The sequence below is a fragment of the Lipophrys pholis genome (assembly GCF_963383615.2).
Source record: "Lipophrys pholis genome assembly, chromosome: 23".
In the NCBI taxonomy this organism is placed as follows: Eukaryota; Metazoa; Chordata; class Actinopteri; order Blenniiformes; family Blenniidae; genus Lipophrys; species Lipophrys pholis.
The window spans coordinates 3363108-3378875 of record NC_137645.1 but is presented as its reverse complement, the minus strand read 5'-3'; the positions used below and the strand labels follow the sequence as shown (position 1 = coordinate 3378875).

Here is a 15768-nt window from a genome sequence, read left to right as displayed (position 1 = left end):
TATGAAATTATGTAGTAAACAGAACAGTAAACAAGCCAAAGTATGTTTTTAGATTTGAGATTCTTTACAGACTCGGTGAGCTTCACATGGTCGTCACCTGGAATTAAAAAGTGAGCCTCATCAGGAGTGAAATTGTGGGATTTCTTTTCTTATTGTGCTGACGATCATCTGCTAAGTCATGCTGAGGTAGAAGTGTTACAAAGGACTATTATATAAAGAACATCAAACCATCATGTGTCTCATGATGACGACACCAAGATGTACAGAGTTCATCTGACTTATCAGCCTCATAACCACATTATTTCAGACATTCAGAGACTTCTGAGGAAAAACAAAAACAGAATTTCCACAAGAAACATGTTGTGGGTATCAAATCAGTGGAAATCCTGCTATCTGTCCATATTATCCATATATTATTCAATTAAATAAGTTTTGTTGAACTGTGAACCTGGATGTGGTGTGTTTGGTCGGGGTGGGCCGACGGAGGGGCGGAGCTGTGAGCTCTTAAATAACTGGAGAAAGCGGTTTGTCCACAGGAGGACTCGGGAGCTGCAGCCGGTGAGTTTAATCGTTCAGAAAACTTCGAAGTTTCAACATACATGCTGTCCTGCACGAGTCCGGTGAGTTTTTGGCACGCGAAGTTAAGTATGACGGCATGTCACTGCCATGTCAAGGCGCGTCCAAGTTAGTTTTAGTGGAGGTCTCGGTGCATGCAAAGCACCTCACGTGAGAAATCCTGGGCATGCGCAACAGTGTGGGGCTGTTCAGCTCTTTCTGAAGAGTCGGTTCTTCTGGCTCGATCACTGAAGAGTCGGTTAATTTGGTTCGGATACTAAAAAGAGTCGGCTTCTCCTATGTTTCTGTTGGATCTGAAAAATGTATTTATTTGCATAAGATACGCAGTGGGGGAAAAAAGTGAAGGTTGAAAGTTCAAAAATAAATCACAGTTCAACCCAAAAGTCCAATTTGATCCCTCCATTGTTTATAGTCATAACTAGTTTTATGGAGAATCACATAAAATAAAATAAAAATCAGCCCTGAGGTACAGTTTTTTTTGTTTTTGTTTTTTTTCAAATCACATGAAACGGTTTGTGTCATGTCCTCATCAGTGTAGAGCTTTCAGCAGGATGCTCTAACAGAGATCCATGTTGGAGCCCCGACATCTTGCTACTGCTCGCCATGCAGTCAACCAATCATGTGTGACGATGCTCGATATGATTCGGGGGGGGGGGGTCAGTCTCCCCGTTGACTCTGATCCTTCACGTCAAAGAGCCGGTTCGTTCATGAACAGCACATTGCAAATAGAAGAAGGCACTCACCTGTCACTTCTTATGGTGTATATTGTACACGATACAGTGCTTTAAGTTCTGTGAACAGTAAAAGCTGTCTGTCTTGTTTCCATGGAAACAGCGTAACGGTCCAGGTGGTTCTTCTGCTTGCTGATTGGTCCAGAGCCGCGATGTCTTCGGTGAAAGTTGAATGTGTTGTGAATCCGGGCACTCTGCTCGGTGAGGGGCCGGTGTGGGAGGAGTCGGATCAGAAGCTGCTGTTTGTGGACATTGCGGGCCAGAAGATCCACCGCTGGAGTCCATCGACCAATCAGATCGAAAGTGTTGGAACAGGTGGGCCAATGAGCTCTTTGGTCTGTGTTGCACCCAACGCTGTCTGCAGCTGACCTGTGGGACTCTCACCTGTCTCACATCAGATGACACGGTGGGCTTCGCGGTTCCTCGCCGGTCAGGTGGTTACGTGGCCGGTGTGGGACGCAGCATGGTGGCAGTTGATTGGTCGACTCAGAAGACGACAACACTGGCAAAGGTCGACGAGGACAAACCCAACAACCGACTGAACGACGGAAAAGTGGATCCTGCCGGACGCCTGCTGGCAGGTGTGTGTCTGTCCTCCTGCTCACCTGCTGCTGGCTGTTAGCTGTGTTGTCATGGTAACAGTGCCATGTGTTCAGGTACGATGTCAAAAGATGACTCATTTGGGGGGAACAAACCAGGATCTCTGTTTTCTCTCACCTCTGACCTCACGTTGACCAAACTCCAGGGCCAGGTAACCTCACCTGTCGCTGTTTACCAGTCTGCCTGTTTCTTTACGAGCCTGTGTCACCCCCCAATCGGTCTGTCTCTCAGGTGGACATATCTAACGGGATGGACTGGTCTCTGGATCAGAGTACCATGTTTTACATCGACAGTTTGTCTCTGTCCGTCGACGCCTTCGACTACGACATGGTCACCGGACAATTGGGTGAGGTGCAGTGGAACATCAAGCAGACCACACAAAGTGCAGAGCACCTGTATTCATCGCCACCTCACCTGTTGCCCAGGTAACCGCCGTGTGGTGTACCGTATGAAGGAGGGGGAGGGGCTTCCCGACGGGATGACACTGGACGCAGACGGACGTCTGTGGGTGGCGTGCTACAACGGAGGACGAGTCCTGAACATTGATCCTGCTACTGGTTAGTTAGTGACGCTGGTTATCGCCACTACTCGGGTACGCTCCATATATGCACAGTCACACCTGAACATGCGTGTATGATTCCCTGTCAGGCGTGCGGCTGCAGACCATCTCTCTGCCTGCCACGAAGACCACTTCCTGTTGTTTCGGCGGTCCGGATTACTCCGACCTCTACGTGACCTCTGCCTCCCTGGGCCTCAGCCAATCAGAGATCAAACAGCAGCCGGATGCCGGCGCCACCTTCAGGGTGAGTCCAGCGCTCACCTGCTCACTACCTGATGTCCCGCATGGGTTGATTGTGATGGTTTCTGTTTGTTTCCCAGGTGAGGGGACTTGGGGTCAAAGGTCGACCTTCACATTCATTCGCTGGATGATGAGGCAGAGTCGAACCATCAGCAGCCAATCAGAGCTCAAGTTGATAAACTGTTTATCTTACTAACCAATCAGAACACAGGAAACGCAATAAAACAAGATATGTTGACATCACTGTTTGTTGTGGGGGATTGTGTGTAATGGGCAGGATGTGGGATGTGTCACGCTCCAGTCACAAAAACTGGTTTGATTGTGTGTGTGTGTGTGTGTGAGAGAGTGTGTGTGTGTGTGTGTGTGTGAGAGAGAGTGTGTGTGTGTGATCAGCATGTTGACGCTGCAGAATAATTGAAAAACTCCATTTAATGCACTTTTACACTGGAAGACACAAAGACGGGGTGCATTTTATTTATACACCTGAAGTGCAGAATCACCACCAACAAACACAGAACGAGCTACACGCTTCTACAAAAACGTCTGTACAGGTACGAAAAGGTTGTGCTGATTTTCTCTCTCTCTCTCTTTTTTTTCTTTTCTTTTTTTAAATTGGAGGAGGGGAAAGGGGGTGGTGCATTGTTGAAATTAGACTGCCGGGACACAGTTTTCCGTTCGTTTCACTCCCACATGGATCCACACACACAACCTGACTGCTGTGTGTATGAGCATGAGAGTGTGTGTACATGTGAAAATGTGTGTGCGTGTGAGTAAGATGTCGGTTCCGTAAACAGTCTTGAGAGTTGCAGCTCTGTTAGGGACGATAAATACAGTGGAACACAGTAGAATAGAGTAGAACCCTGTACAACGATCCAGTTAGAGCCGAGGACCAGAAGCAGGACTTTGATCCAGATGTGCGGGCTGGTTTTCAGGCGTCCTGGCGCTCCACAGTGCCACCTGCTGGAGCTGATTGAAACATGAGGCACTGAGATTTTCTTTTTTTTTTTTTTTTTTTTTTTTTTTTAGCACCATGATGGATTTTAGTGTTTGCACTGTGACCAGTGGTCTTCTTCAGCGGACATCCAGCTTCAAACGAACTCCAAAGTGTCTTTAAAGTGCTCTGAGGAACTGTTCTCTGGACACAAACCGATTATTAAAAAAACAAAACCCGAAAACAAACAAAGAATTTTGTTCAATCAGAAATGTTCAAAGTGCTGATTGGTCCCGTTGATGTGGAGCAGTGGTCGCTGTCCCACGTCGCTCAGTAGTGCTCCTCGGAGTGGGTGGGGTCGCAGAAGAAGCGCGAGCTGCGTTTGGCTGATCGGGCTGTGAAAGGGACGGTCTTCAGAGCTGCAGGGACACACACACACACACACTCTCAATCAGACATCAGCTCAGACAGATGCTGAGATGCTGACCCGTGACGTCACGTTTTTACCAGTGATGATGTCCTCGATGGCGCCGTCCTTCCCTTCGTAAACATGGCGGCTGTCTTTTCCCTGTCGTCGTCTGAGCTCGGTGAGCAGTTCCTGCTGCTGACGTTTCCCCCTGTGAGACGGAGACTAGAGAGAGAGAGAGAGAGAGAGTGATGGGCCTGTTTACAGGAGTGTATCTATTTCTAAGTGTGTGTCAGATGTGTGAAGGTCCACCAGGTGTGGTCAGATGTCCTTCTCGTAATAACTCAGTAAATTTAAAGTCAATAGGACCAACACGTAGTGGATGATCAGGCTGTTAGTGTGATGATGTCACGTGACGACGGGTGTCTCACCTTGGTCTCCTCCTCCTCCTGTTGCTCCTCCTGCTCCAGTTTCTCCAGCAACATCTGCTCCTGACGCCTCCTCTGCTCGTTCTCCTCCTCAGCCAGCTGAACATAGAAACACGTCAGAAGGGAACCTCTTCCCGTTTCCCGCCCGGCCGATCACGTGACTCACCCTGTAGGCTTTGATGAACCGAACAAAGATGGGGAAAAAGACGGACGGAGGCATCGTCTTCGAACTCTCTCCGAAAAACTTCACCACGTCTTCAAACGCGTCCTGATGTTTGGTGGACACACACACACACACACGGGTCAGAGACACAAGGATTACGGTGTGTGTGTGTGTGTGTGTGTGGTGAGAGTGTGTGAGCGACACCTGTGCGATGCGTGCGTCCTCCTGCAGTTTCCCGAGCCGCGATTCGTTCCTGCTGATGAAGTCTTTGAGCGTGGCGTTGTGCGACACACTGAACTCCCTCCAGGTCAGCTCCATGCCGCGCTGCAGCTCCTTCACGTCACACAGCACGTTCTCCAGACTCACTGTGCACAGGTCAACAGGCGGCGGTCAGTCCACCGCAGGACACACAGCGGCTGCGCTCTGATTCGCTGTCAGACTCACCCGCAGCAGCTTTGTCCACGTAGTGAAGCTCGTTGTAGAAGAGCGACACATTTGAGTATTTTTCTCGGACCACGTTGCCGATGTAATGAAGCAAAGTCTGTTTCCTGTCTGTCGACTTGGTCTCCAACAGCTACACAAACACACAGATGAAATACACACTTGTTCCTCTGTTACTATGGATACTAATTATCCGCTGAGGTGTAAGTGAAGCTTTGTTTTGTTGTTTGTTTTTGGTGGATCTTCTCGGCAGATCAAATCTGAGCAGGAAACCCGGGATGACCTTACACCTACTTGTGTACTCGCTGGTCCGAGGTGCAATCGAAGCGGATACGTGGCGTCGTCAGATCACAGGAGCAGGTCGGTTTTGGGACTTACCAGGTCTAAACTCTGCAGTTTGAATCCGTACACGGCGCCTCGCTTGCTGCTGTTCATGTAGTTTCCCAGAGCCAAGATAATCTACGATGACAGTGAGTCTGTGAAAACCCCCAAATACAAGAAAAACTCACTAGAATCAAAACAATTCCACAATCCCAGAAGCAGCACTGACCTCCAGGATCTTCTTCAACTTCTGAGAGGATTTTATCGACACAGACGCTGCAATCATGGCATGAAGTTGCTGGAAGACAACACAGAGAGACGGGTTACCCTGACCTGTCTGTCTCTCTCCCCGCCGCCTGTCTGTGTGGCCGCCAGCTGCTCTCACCGGGGTCAACATCTGGACGTTGTCTGTGAAGTTGCCCATGAAGGTCATGATGGACATGCGCTGGCTGAGTCTCTCAAGGCGGCTGAACTGCATCATGAAGCGGTCTTCGTCGCAGAGGGCCTCCAGAGGTTTTCTGTCCCTCTCATATTGCCGCAGCATCTTCACCTCCGCCTCCGTCGGCAGAAAGCGCATCAAGCACTCCACGAAGTCCACGCGGACTGTCCGGAGGTCAAACCTGCACGACCAATCGGAGCCTGTTAGAGAAAGTTTCACCTCGACTAGCCGGGTGAACCGATCAGAAGCAGGGAGACCTACGAGTGGATGGCCCGGCAGATGACCTCGGAGCTCTGGCCCGCCTTCCTCAGGGTGATGGCCAGGTTCTTGGCTCGGTTCGCCTCCAGCAGGGAAACTTTGGACGGGGCCTTCTGGGGGAGCTTCTGTCGGGACAGCGTGAGGTCCACGGCCGGACCCTGAGCCTTGGTCTTAAAGAGCTCCTCGAACTCCTCCACGTCCAGGTCCTGAGAGACAGACGGTCAGGCAGCCCCGCACACTGACCTCCTAACCTCATTCTGGTCCCAGTCAGGCACTTACCTGCAGGATGGACTCGTCGTCGATGTCGTTGAAGACGGTTCCGTTGATCTGACTTGGCTTCAGAGCCACCCAGTTCAACACGGGCATCCTGAACTTGGTCTGGATCGGCTTCTTTATCTTCACCGCTAAAAGGAACAAGTGCGATAAGGAGGTGAACAAACATAAGGACGTCTCATGCTGCGAGTGCACAGACGTCCCGTTCTTCTCTGAACGGTTGTGAATGTTCGGACAGTGTGGCGGGAATCTGAACCGTGCGGCGGGTTTTCAGAGGTGCTGGCGGGGAATCAAACACGTGACATTTTAAAGTGGGCTAATCACAACACAGAGGCCGTTTCTGGGGGCGGGAGGATGTGGGGAAGCAAGCAAGCTGAAGTCAACGTACAGAATAACTTGAGCGGACCCTCTGTAAGCAGCAGGAGAAAACAAACAGCGCATTAGCAGCCACATTCAATCACTGTCACCATGACAACAGGCAGCTGTGGATCAGGTCGCAGCCACCAGTCCTGGCCTCTTTAATCAGTTGAAATAGCCGTGTCATTTCCGCGGGGACTCTGAACTCACCCGCCAGTCCCGAGGTGAAGATCACTGTCGGCGAGCCCCCCGACCCGGGGAGGGGTGGCGCCACGGGCGGAGGAGGCGGGGGCAAGGGGCCAGAGCTCAGCTCGCTTGTCCGACAGGGTGGCGGTGGCGGAGGAGGGGGAGGTGGGGGTGCTGGGGGCGGAGGAGCCGGGTACGGCCCATTAGAGACTACATAGAGGGGACAGAATAGACAGCCGTCAGTGCGAGGGGCAACTTCCAGTTCTGAGGTGCAACACTGAAACTTACAGCCTCGCACATGGTTTGTTCTTCCTCGTACCTGCATCCGGAAGTGTGAAACTCACCTGTGCCGGGCATTGGTGGGGGAGGAGGTGGAGGGGGTGGGGCTGGTACACCCGGAGCCCCACCCAGCCCTGGTCCCATGCTGTGATAGGCTACGGTCTCCGGGCTGCAGAAAACAATGAGGCGAGCGTCAGAGAGCTGATCTGACAGTAAAGTGGAGTTACAGTATCTTCAGAATCGGGTTTCTAACCTGGGCGACAGGTTTGCACCTGGCGGAGGAGACGGGGAGGCGCAGTCTGCCACGCCTCCGTCCCCTTCCCCTCTTTGGGGCTGGGGAGCTCCGGGTCCCCCGGGGCCTCCGGGGCCGCCGGCCTGCTGGGCCTCCTGAGCCTGACGCTCCAGGCGGCTCTGACGTCTTATTGTTTGGTCCTTCTCGCGGACCATCCGCCGCAGGGTGTGAACCTGGGTGTTGGTGCTGGCGTACACATCCTGCACGGGTAACGTGTGGAGAGAGGAGGTCAGAGCGAATCGTCACCACCACCATCGAAATCCAGATGATGCTGGTCACTCACCCGCAGCTGGTCCAGCTCCTTGTTGGTCTGCATCAGCTGTTTCTCCAGTTCCACGATCTTCAGCATTGCCTCGTTCTCCACGTCCAGGACGCGCTCTGACATCTGAGAGAGAAAGACGGGTTACACCTGTCCGTGCTCTCCCTTCGCCCGTCCGTCTGCTCCCCGAGTCGGCCTTACCGTCGCCAGGTTCTCCTCCAGCTCCTCCACTCTCTCCAGAGCGGCAGTTTTGGTCTCGGCATCCTCCAGCAGCGTCCCGACGTCGAACACGTTGTCCAGGTAGGCCTGAATCTGGACCTGCAGCCTGTCGCTCTCCGTGTGCTTCAGCCTCTGCAACGGGAAAACTGAGGTTGAACCGGCGTGCGTTCCGGTCGGTGGGCGTGTGCAGACGCGTGTGTTACCTCCAGGTGTTCGTCCAGGTTGAGCTTGGTGAAGTCGTACTGCAGGTGGACTCTGAAGTTCATGTCCTCCACCGAGTGAACCACAATGTTGATGAACTGCATACAGGCCACCTGGTGGGAGGCAAAGTGTCAGTGGGATTCGGCTCAGGCTTGATTTCTAATCACTTGGGGTTGTTTTTTAATAGACAAAAAAAAAAAGTCACCAAGAAGTCGATGTTGTCGTCTTCGTTCTTAAAATGTTCCATCAGCTTTTCAAAGCGCATCGACTCGGTGCAAACCTGCAATTAATGAGTCAGTCCATGAGCTCAGTGTGGATCATTCAGACGTGTTGTGGTTGTTGACGATGTCAAGAATCAAGAGACACGGAGATGTTCACAGTGTCATCGTACCGTCTTAAAGTGGTCGAAGGCAGACAGGATGATCTCGTGTCCTCCTCGAACCAGACAGACGGCCGCCAGCAGCTCCAGAACCAGAGCTTTGGTCCTGATGGAGAATCGGAGAGCCAACATGTTATTTGTGTCACGGTCCCACGTAGGCAGCTACACGTTTGTTGTTGTTTTACTTCTGGAAGAACTTTAGTTTGAGCAGGTGTGATAGTGTGTGTCTGTAAATACTACCTGGGGTTCCTGTTGTTGAGGCTCAGTGCGATTTCGTTGACAGCGTGAGGATGTGACATCACCATATTGAAACCATACTGAGGAAGACGAGGACACACACACGAGGTCACGAGCGGCGATTCAGTGAGAAACACGGCAGAAGTGTCAAGTTGTTTACAATCTCTCTTCATGTCTCGGTGTTGTGGCGGCCACGGACGCCCTTTGCGTCCATTACCTGGTAGTTCATGATGGCTCTCAGACACATGACGCAGACGTGGACGTCGTCCTTCTTACAGACGAGCCGCGAGTTCTTCAGAGTGCGCCGGCTGGGCAGCGTGTTGGAGCGAGTCACCAGGGTGGAGCTGGGGGGGGACATGCCAGGTGAGTCGCGGGACAGGTTGTGACGCCGTCAGGATTCAGTCCAGACGACTATCTACCTGATGGAGTGTCGAGCTGCTCGAGTGACGGATGCCGACGGTGACGGGAGGCTGCAGTCGCCATGGAGATCCTCGATGGACCGACTCCAGGGAGAGTCGATGGAAGACACCTCGCCTCCAGTGTCCGACTGCTCTCCATCAAACCTGGACGGCGAGCACAGGATCAGTGTTTGTCCTGCAGACACACTCCTGATGGCTTCACATCGACGGTCAGAAACTCACGTGACGGCGTACTGAGCGAAGGAAAGGTACTCCACGAGGACGTCCAGACCTCGATTCTCCTCGTTCAGGAACTCTCGGACCCATCTGGAGGTGGACAGACGGGGGAAGCACAGAAAGGTGAGGCACAGACAGCGAGGGACAGGCAGGTGAGGCTCAGGCAGGTGAGGCTGCAAGGCTTTACCCAATGTGGTTCGTTCTGAGAGAAATTTCGAGCTCTCTGAGCATCTGAGTCGACTCTTGAACTCTTCGTCTGAACTTCTGCGGAAAGGTAAAAAAAAAAAAAGAAGGAATTCAAGCAGGTGAGCCACAGACAGCGCTCATGGACATCACACTGTTGATATCTCGACTTATACACACACACACACACATACACATACACATACACACACACATTCATTTTTACATCTCACCTTGCGTGTGACTGCTGGGTCGAGGAAACCTCTCAGCTTCTGGATGTAAGTATGGGGAGGGTTCTTCACCTGGAATCTCTCCTACACGCACACACACACACACACACACACACACACACACACACACACACACACACACACACACACACACACACACACACGTTATACCTGATTAGTATGTCCTGAAGTTCCGACCCACCTAAACCTCCTAAGGCAGCACTCACCTGGTCACAGATTAGCTCCCACTTCTTCTCGTTGTCATAGGAACGCAACAGACGCACCTTGTCAGGCGGCAGGTTCATGGAATTCTGAAACGCGAAGGTGGGAGACGGTTTGACGCGAAAGACAATTTATAGATCCATTAAGACAATTTTCAAGGACCCTGCAGCTCCTCTGCCAACAGATCAAACAAACAGGATCATCGGGAAATTCCCAGAAACATCAGAAACTGGACTCTGTGGTCCACAACAGACCTGTTTTGTCTTGCTGCTCCATTTGATGTGTGGAGCTGTGTCATGTGTGTAGATATGTACACGTGAATAGTGTATACACGTGTCGTACATACGGGTATAGATGTATGTCGCGTATATATGTGTTTTATCTCTCTCTATATATATATATATATATGAGTGTAGATGTGTGTTGTGTATATATGTGTTTTACCTATAATATATATATATATATATATATATACGAGTGTATATATGTGTTGTATAAGCAGGGGTAGATGCATGTGATGTTTGCAGCTGTGTGTATGTGTGTACATGGGTGTAGTTGTCTGTATGTAGCTTGTGTACCTGTGTATGTGTTGTGTGTGTTTGGCCGTGCATGTGTGCAGTGTAGTGCTCTCACCAGTGCGATGGAGAACCTCTCCTCCAGCTCGGCCGGGTCGGGCATCGGGAGTCGAACCGGCGCGGCTCTGGACCGGATCACCGCCAGCTGGCTCTCCATGCTCTCCGCGTTCCCCATCACACACACGCTCCCTCACACACACACACACACACACACACAGTGGACACACAGACACACACAGCAGCAGCCACACTGCGAACACACCCACCTACAGCCGCACGAACATGTGGTCGGCCATCACAGACGGGCGGTGGAGCTGCGCGCGGCCTGTCTCTCTCGCTCTCTCTCTCTCTCTCTCTCGCTCTCTCCGTCTATGTCTATGTCTCTCTCTCTGTCTGTATCCTCCCTGTCTATCCTCACACGATGGAGACCACCTCCCTCCTCCGCCTGTTCTGTCTCTTTGTCTCTCTCCACCGCTGCTGCTGAGGATGAGGATGCTGCTGCTGCTGCTGATGATGATGATGATGCTGATCCCGACGAAGCTCCGCCGCCGTGTGTTGTGTGTGCGTCAATATCAAATGTGTGTGTGTGAGCGCGTGTCGCAGATCAGCCGGTTAATCCTCCCCCTCTCCTCCCCCACATGAAGAAAGAAAGAGAGAGTCGATCTCCCCCCCTCTTTGTCTCTCCCTCTCTCGCTTCCTCCCTCTCTCTCTCTCTGTCAGTGTGGAGCTCCCTCGACCCCCCTCCTCCCTCTCTCTCCCTGCTCTTCAGACAATGAACCTTCTGCTGCCACAGGCTCCACCCACCGCGCGCGCGCGCACACACACACGCACACACAAACACACACTATAATCTGAGCTGCTGTGGAACTTTTTTTTTTCTAAATATGTAAAAGCGTCACTTGAAGAAAAAAACCCCTTTGTATCTGCATTGTTTCCATTCTGAAGACTCACACGTAAACTTCTAAAAGATTTTCAGATTATTTCATGTGATCAATGAAGATCTCGACCCCCTGCAGAGCTTCCCTGGTTCCTCTGGATCTGTGCACCTGCTGGCTGTGATGGAGCTCACCTTCCTCAGGTAAGAGCAGCCGACCAATCAGAGTGCAGCACGGGACCAGAGTCACGGCATGTGTCTCCATGATGTGGTCACATCACACTGTGGACCTCAGAAGACACAGCAGAGCATCCTGACCTAACTCTGATTAATGGTGTTGACTGTGAAGGCTGCCCCCTGGTGGCAGGCAAGGAGAGGACCAGGCTCCTGTCCACAGGTGCGACATTTTGCGTGTATGTAGAAATACTTCATTAATTTATGAAGTGTGTGTGTGTGTGTAGAAATACTTCATTAATTGTGTCCAGCATGAATCTGGTCTTCATGGGAAGGGGGTGATTCCGTCTTGCCCCTTCTCCATAGCTCTCTTTAATTACCTCATATTCACCAGTCACACCGCCATCCTCATTGTCACTATAATCATTTTCATCATCTTCATCATCTTCTTCTTCACTACCATCAACCACACCATTGTTATCGTCATCATAGTCGGCATTATCGTCACCACCGTCGTCATCATAACTATTGTCACCTTCATCATCATGATCGCTGTCGTCATCTTCATCATGATTACTGTCATCTACACCACTTTCATTATCATCATCATGACCACTATCACCTTCATCATTATTATCACTATATCATCATCATCATCATCATCATCATCGTCATCATTACCATCATTATGATCACTATATCATCATCATCATTATGATCGCTATCATCTTCATCATTTGCAATATTATAATCATGACCATCATCACCACTATCGTCTTTATAGTCATCATTATAATCACCATTTTCTGAACTACGATTACAATTGTGAACTTCATCATTATCATCATCATCATCATCATCATCATCATCATCATCACCACCACTATCATCTTCTTCATCATCATCATAATCTTCATTATCATCATTATGATCATCATCATCATTTTCTTAATTACCGTGAACTTTATTATCACTACCATCATCATTCTCACCATTAAAATCATCATCATCATCATCATCTTCATCGTCACAGTGCATTGTGGGAGCTGGACGGGCAGTTTGATTGACTGGTGTCTGTGATGACATCACGGCTGAGTAAAATGCTCCTTTAACGTTTTCTGCCGCTCTGCAGGAAGTCCCGCCCCCCCACAGTCTCACTGAACCAGCGGCAGGTGCAGGAGGTGCAGGAGGAGGAGGAATCATCTCTCTTACTGGACTGCTCACTCTCACCCCCTCCGTCCTCCCTTCCCCTCCCCTCGCCCTTCCTCCCTCCCTGTCCGCTGCAGAGGCTCTCACGCCTCGGTCTGGTTGTCACCATGGGAACGGTGCTGTCTCTGTCTCCGGGATGGAGGAAGGGTGCTGGCGGCGGGTCGGAGGAGCTGGATGTACGGAGGGTGCAGGAGAAGGAGGAGGAGGAGAGGAGTGGGAAGAAGAAGAAGAGGAGGCACCCGGTGCTGCTGCACGTGCTCCGGTGGAAGAAGCGGCTCGTGGCCGCTCGAGCCAAGAGGAAGGGCGGGAAGAAGGTGAAGCCTGCGGCACCGGAGCAACGAGAGCAGGCGGCCACCGACGGCCCGGCCCGCACGCTGAAGGGCGGGCACAGACAGGGACCCATCCCGGTGCCCATACCCACCGTGCCAGAGCTGAAGCAGGGCCGCTCGGAGGCGATCCTCTCCCCCCGCAGGGTGGTGGTGCAGGTGGGTGCCCCACAGATCCTTCTGATTGGGAATAATCTGACAGAGTGGGTTAATTTCATCCTGCAGAGAAGTGAGAGGAAGAGGCTGAGCCAGGACAATTCGGACTCCACTTCTGCAAGATGAAGATGATCCGCTCCTCATCGACACACTCCACACTTCCATACAGACTTTACATGATTCAGCAGCTTTTCTCAAGGAGTTACAGCAAATCTGATCTTTACCCTTGCTGTGTCATGATTTCTTCATTCAGCTCATAGGTAGAGATTCTGTAACAAATTCTGCTTCTTCCTCTGCTCCTCTCTCTCTCTCTCTCCCTCTCTTTCTCTCTCTCTCTCTCTCTCCTCCCCACCTCCTCCTCTGCAGGCCTCCACAGGCGAGCTCCTACGTTGCCTTTCTGATTTTTTGTGTCGGCGTTGTGTGAAACTGAAAAATCTTTCGGCCAGTCAGATCGTCGTGTGGTTTAGAAATGTCGACCGCGCACTGCTGGTTCAAGGCTGGCAGGTCTGTTTGTTTGTTTGTTTGTTTGTTTGTTTGTGATCGCTCCTCAGACTGCAGCCACCTGAGCTCGGCTGTCTGTCGTAGCCGTAGCAACGCTGCTCGATACAGGAGTAGTGCGTGACCAGCGGCTGCTTTGTGTGTGTCTCCTACAGGATCAGTGCTTCATCAGTCCAGCTGGTCTGGTCTTCGTGTACCTGCTGTGCAGAGACGCCGTGGACGAGGACACGTCCTCGGAGCAGGAGCTGCACGCCACCTTCCTCACCTGTCTCTACCTGGCCTACTCCTACCTGGGCAATGAGATCTCCTACCCCCTCAAGCCTTTCCTGGTGGAGTCCAGCCGCGATGCGTTCTGGGAAAGAGCGCTGGAGCTGATCGACCACCTGAGCAGGGACATGCTAAGAATCAACGCTGAGCCACACTTCTTCACCCAGGTGTTCCAGGACCTGAAGAGCCAGGGGGGAGCCAGAGACAAGGAGACGCAGGGAGGAGTCAGGGACAAGGAGACACAGGGAGGAGTCAGAGACAAGGAGACGCAGGGAGGAGTCAGAGACAGGGAGATACAGCTGGGAGTCACAGACAAGCAGATCCAGGGTGGAGTGAGAGACCGGGAGATACAGGGAGGGGTCTGGAACAAGGAGACGCAGGGACAAGCCGGGGACAGGGAGACGCAGGAAGGAGTCAGAGACAAGGGAGGAGTCTGGGCCAGGGAGACACAGCGAGGTGCTGGGGACAAGGGGAAGGGCGAGGAAGAGAATGGAGACGATGAAGATGGCGTTGACGACCTGGACCGTTAAAATGTCCTGGTACCTCCACCTCACCTCCTCCTCTGCAGGCCTCCACACACAGGAGACTCGTCAACCCACCGGGGTATGAATGTAAAAGGTCTGCAGCAGCTGTTACCATGGTGACAGGACAGTGGGTGGTGACCTTTGACCTTAAACAAGGACACACGCATGCTGTCAATCAAAGCCAACTGTATCATTCGATTGTATTTAGCTAAACATAACCAGCCTGAATTATGTTCAAGAGGGGGCGGAGCCAGTAAGAAACAGGTAACATCTCACACACACACGCACGCACACACACCTGCACAGGTGATAGGTCAGTGTTATGTCATGTCAACCTGAAGAATGGAACTTGTGTCATAAAGGAAATGTGTTACTTGAGTGTGTGCCTTCTCTTCCTTACACATACACACACACACACACACACACACACACACACACACACTGGGCCACAGTAGTGTTGTGACACAGATGTGGGCACACTGTGGGATATTTCTATAATTAGATGGTGTATTGATATTACAATGTATGCTGAATGAGATATAAATGATAAAATATAGGTTGTGAATATAAATAAAGATGGAAGACAGATGGTATATTGATACAAAGATGGCTGATGGTACAGCTTGTTGGTAGATTGATTAATAATATGGTAGATCTGTGACACTATCCAGCACTATATGAAATAAATACAGAAAAATAAAAACACAACACCATCACCAATTATAACAATATTAATATGAAAGAGAAAATGTAAATTCTAAATGCTGGAAAGACTTGGATTGGTGAATGGATTAAAAATATTGTGTGCTGCCACGAATTGTTTCCTCTGTCATGAACATGGGAAACAGATGGACGTGGTGCAGGTGCAGGTGAAGGCAGGGGTCCGAGGCAGGGGGTGAGTGGAGGGGGCCGTGGCTACTTCACTTGAATTCTTGAACACCCTCTTGCTGCCACAGTGGGCACGGCTGGCATTATCCTGGGCGGAACCTTCTTACACGGTCACAGCAGCACCGCCGGACGCTTTACGTGGAGCACAGTGTTCAAGTCAATGAAGTTCAAGAAAGAAAACATAAAAGAACCAATGATTTTTGGTAAGCTGTTATATTAAAGCATTTCTTGA

General features: G+C 51.1%; 3 protein-coding genes across 8 annotated transcripts; 2 read left to right on the top strand and 1 right to left on the bottom strand.

Moving 5' to 3' along the window:
• The first annotated feature begins 490 nt into the window (after positions 1-490).
• On the top strand, positions 491-2950 carry rgn (regucalcin). Of its 5 annotated transcripts, none has more exons than XM_080493263.1 (9): positions 533-558; positions 1110-1275; positions 1411-1622; positions 1706-1888; positions 1964-2058; positions 2139-2253; positions 2333-2464; positions 2556-2710; positions 2787-2950. In XM_080493263.1, the coding sequence occupies exons 3-9, from the start codon at positions 1460-1462 to the stop codon at positions 2835-2837; spliced, it is 894 nt and encodes a 297-aa protein (XP_080349389.1). In that variant the 5' UTR covers positions 533-558; positions 1110-1275; positions 1411-1459; the 3' UTR covers positions 2838-2950. The 5 variants fall into 5 exon arrangements, with proteins under 5 accessions (XP_080349387.1, XP_080349391.1, XP_080349389.1 ...); XM_080493262.1 differs by having other exon boundaries at positions 533-620; XM_080493261.1 differs by lacking the exon at positions 1110-1275 and having other exon boundaries at positions 491-558.
• A 215-nt stretch (positions 2951-3165) lies between these two features.
• Positions 3166-11385, bottom strand: fmnl2b (formin-like 2b). Of its 2 annotated transcripts, XM_080493043.1 has the most exons (28): positions 10679-11373; positions 10051-10134; positions 9827-9907; positions 9598-9674; positions 9417-9500; positions 9195-9338; positions 8993-9119; positions 8779-8855; positions 8551-8644; positions 8365-8439; positions 8162-8272; positions 7941-8090; positions 7764-7865; positions 7442-7680; positions 7254-7357; positions 6934-7119; positions 6755-6775; positions 6373-6497; positions 6097-6299; positions 5782-6016; positions 5626-5694; positions 5454-5534; positions 5079-5208; positions 4839-4999; positions 4638-4739; positions 4475-4570; positions 4145-4268; positions 3166-4056 (listed from the first exon to the last, which is right to left on the bottom strand). In XM_080493043.1, the coding sequence occupies exons 1-28, from the start codon at positions 10793-10795 to the stop codon at positions 3968-3970; spliced, it is 3288 nt and encodes a 1095-aa protein (XP_080349169.1). In that variant the 5' UTR covers positions 10796-11373; the 3' UTR covers positions 3166-3967. The 2 variants fall into 2 exon arrangements, with proteins under 2 accessions (XP_080349169.1, XP_080349170.1); XM_080493044.1 differs by lacking the exon at positions 6755-6775 and having other exon boundaries at positions 3731-4056; positions 10679-11385.
• Positions 11386-12830: 1445 nt separating this feature from the next.
• LOC308127798 (cyclin-dependent kinase 5 activator 1-like) lies at positions 12831-15024 on the top strand. The gene is made up of 3 exons (XM_080493123.1): positions 12831-13362; positions 13726-13863; positions 14013-15024. Exons 1-3 carry the CDS (start codon positions 12985-12987, stop codon positions 14652-14654), a joined length of 1158 nt encoding a protein of 385 aa, XP_080349249.1. The 5' UTR covers positions 12831-12984; the 3' UTR covers positions 14655-15024.
• The last annotated feature ends 744 nt before the right edge of the window (positions 15025-15768 follow it).

Excerpts from the sequence above, each read along its gene's own strand:
- rgn (XM_080493261.1), top strand. The coding sequence starts at position 1,460 with ATGTCTTCGGTGAAAGTTGAATGTGTTGTGAATCCGGGCACTCTGCTC. Across the intron at positions 1,889-1,963 it reads TGCCGGACGCCTGCTGGCAG|GTACGATGTCAAAAGATGAC; the intron begins GTGTGTGTCTGT and ends CCATGTGTTCAG. Across the intron at positions 2,254-2,332 it reads CATGGTCACCGGACAATTGG|GTAACCGCCGTGTGGTGTAC; the intron begins GTGAGGTGCAGT and ends CCTGTTGCCCAG.
- fmnl2b (XM_080493043.1), bottom strand. The coding sequence starts at position 10,795 with ATGGGGAACGCGGAGAGCATGGAGAGCCAGCTGGCGGTGATCCGGTCC. Across the intron at positions 5,535-5,625 it reads AGTTGAAGAAGATCCTGGAG|ATTATCTTGGCTCTGGGAAA; the intron begins GTCAGTGCTGCT and ends CTGTCATCGTAG. Across the intron at positions 4,740-4,838 it reads AGGACGCACGCATCGCACAG|GACGCGTTTGAAGACGTGGT; the intron begins GTGTCGCTCACA and ends ACCAAACATCAG.
- LOC308127798 (XM_080493123.1), top strand. The coding sequence starts at position 12,985 with ATGGGAACGGTGCTGTCTCTGTCTCCGGGATGGAGGAAGGGTGCTGGC. Across the intron at positions 13,363-13,725 it reads CCCGCAGGGTGGTGGTGCAG|GCCTCCACAGGCGAGCTCCT; the intron begins GTGGGTGCCCCA and ends CCTCCTCTGCAG. Across the intron at positions 13,864-14,012 it reads TGCTGGTTCAAGGCTGGCAG|GATCAGTGCTTCATCAGTCC; the intron begins GTCTGTTTGTTT and ends TGTCTCCTACAG.